At 42.0% G+C, this 1,796-nt stretch overlaps 1 protein-coding gene across 1 annotated transcript; it reads left to right on the plus strand.

The window, feature by feature from the left end:
• LOC110452928 (paramyosin-like) lies at positions 1-1,265 on the plus strand. The gene has a single exon (XM_021501687.1). It carries the CDS (start codon positions 91-93, stop codon positions 1,159-1,161), a length of 1,071 nt encoding a protein of 356 aa, XP_021357362.1. The 5' UTR covers positions 1-90; the 3' UTR covers positions 1,162-1,265.
• Positions 1,266-1,796: the final 531 nt, after the last annotated feature.

Below are 1,796 nucleotides of genomic sequence, written 5' to 3' on the forward strand. Positions count from 1 at the left end.
AGCAGTATCGGAGTGATCAAGACGTTAAGACAGAATATCGTTTCCGAACATTGTCTGGAGTGTTGTCTGTTGATTTTTCTAAAACGAGACATGAAGTTAAGTATAACGGTGATGTCGTTATGTTTTGTCCCAGTAGTATTGGGAAAGATACTGAACCAAGGTGGCGATACTCTACAAGTCCATAGCAAAGCCATACTGGACTTACAATTACGGTTATCTACTGTAGAACATCTGCGCAATGAAGACGCACTACGCATCGCTGATCTTGCAAAATGGCAGCAATTTGACCAGAGACGTATTGCAGATCTTGAAAAACAACAACAATTTGATCGCAGCCGTATTTCTGACCTTGTAAACAAAAGAGATGAGGACAATCGAACTATAGCTGACTTTGAGAAAAAGCGGCAACGTTCTGCTGACCTTGAGAAAAAGCGACAAAATGACCGGCAACGAATTGCTGACCTTGAGAAACAGCAACGTGTTTTTCAACGCCGTATTGCTGACCTGGAGAAGAACCCCAGAGATGGTGATCAACGTCGTCTAACCTACCCTCAGAAACAGGAACTTCGTAAAAACTTGGACTCCCATCAGAAATTTCCCTTTAACTCGTTAACCAACAGTACAACCCGTATGGTCGATGGAAGACGCATGCCCAGCCTTAGGAAATTGAGACGTTTTGGACCCAGTCCCAGAAATTCTGAGTTACCAAGTCCAACGTTGGAAACAAGTGACCGAGGCATTAAAAAACGTGTTTCATCAGAAAATGAAAGAATGGTCGCATTTAGTGCTGCCCTATCGCATGATTACTCCTCTCTGACTAATCTTATGGAAATACATTTTGACCATGTGATCACTAACATTGGGGGTTCTTACAGTGGAAACACAGGCACCTTCACATGTACACATGCGGGCGTGTATGTGTTCTCGTGGACAGTGCACGCGCACTTGCGTTATATGTACACGGAACTAGTCAAAAACGGTGTTGTGGTTGGAAATGCGTTTTCTGGAGATTCTCAGTACAGTGGGACCGGTGGAGGATCCTTGGTGGTACAGTTGGACCAAGGGGACGAAGTTTGGGTGCGAGTAAGTGAACATTACTCTGGAACTCACATTATCGGTAGTAGAGGTACGACTATGTTCTCTGGATTTCTTCTCCAGTAGCAATGGTCTCTGAACTTACATACCAGTAGCCACATCAAACGCGTATATCAGGTTCTTACCTATTCCTTCAATGTGAGTGTAGATAAGTAAAGAAATCAATCTGTTTTTCTTGTTTTGTGTGATTTGTTACAAAAAAATGAAGCCGGGAGCAAACTGACTCCATAGTGTTATTCGTATGACAGCCAAAAACCTGATCGTACGTTTTAAATATGGAAGTTTTGTTGTTATAGTAATAAGTGTTTTTTATCATGGATATATTTCTGTCTTTCAGTCTGGGTTCTTATCATGTCATATAAAGACACAAATGTTTGGGGCAGTTTAAAGTGCCACCATCTCGTCCAGGACTATTTCCCCCGGCTTCGCATCGGGAAATAGTCCTGGCCTCGGGGGGATCATAAACTTGCTATATCCCGAAATACCCATACTTCAACTGTTTTATTATACCGATACAAACACTCCCTTACAATATTCTAAATATTATTAGACAACAAATGTTCCATGTCCGCGATATCCAAACCCTTTTCAGTGAAGTAGCTAGAGAGCAAAGTAACGTATGCCTGTACTATTTTTTGTGTGTTCCAACTGTCTTTTGCCTCCAATATGTCCGACAACTCGCTCTTGTCCAACACAGAAAA

This window comes from Mizuhopecten yessoensis, unplaced genomic scaffold (genome assembly GCF_002113885.1).
Source record: "Mizuhopecten yessoensis strain PY_sf001 unplaced genomic scaffold, ASM211388v2 scaffold6971, whole genome shotgun sequence".
Taxonomy (NCBI): Eukaryota; Metazoa; Mollusca; class Bivalvia; order Pectinida; family Pectinidae; genus Mizuhopecten; species Mizuhopecten yessoensis.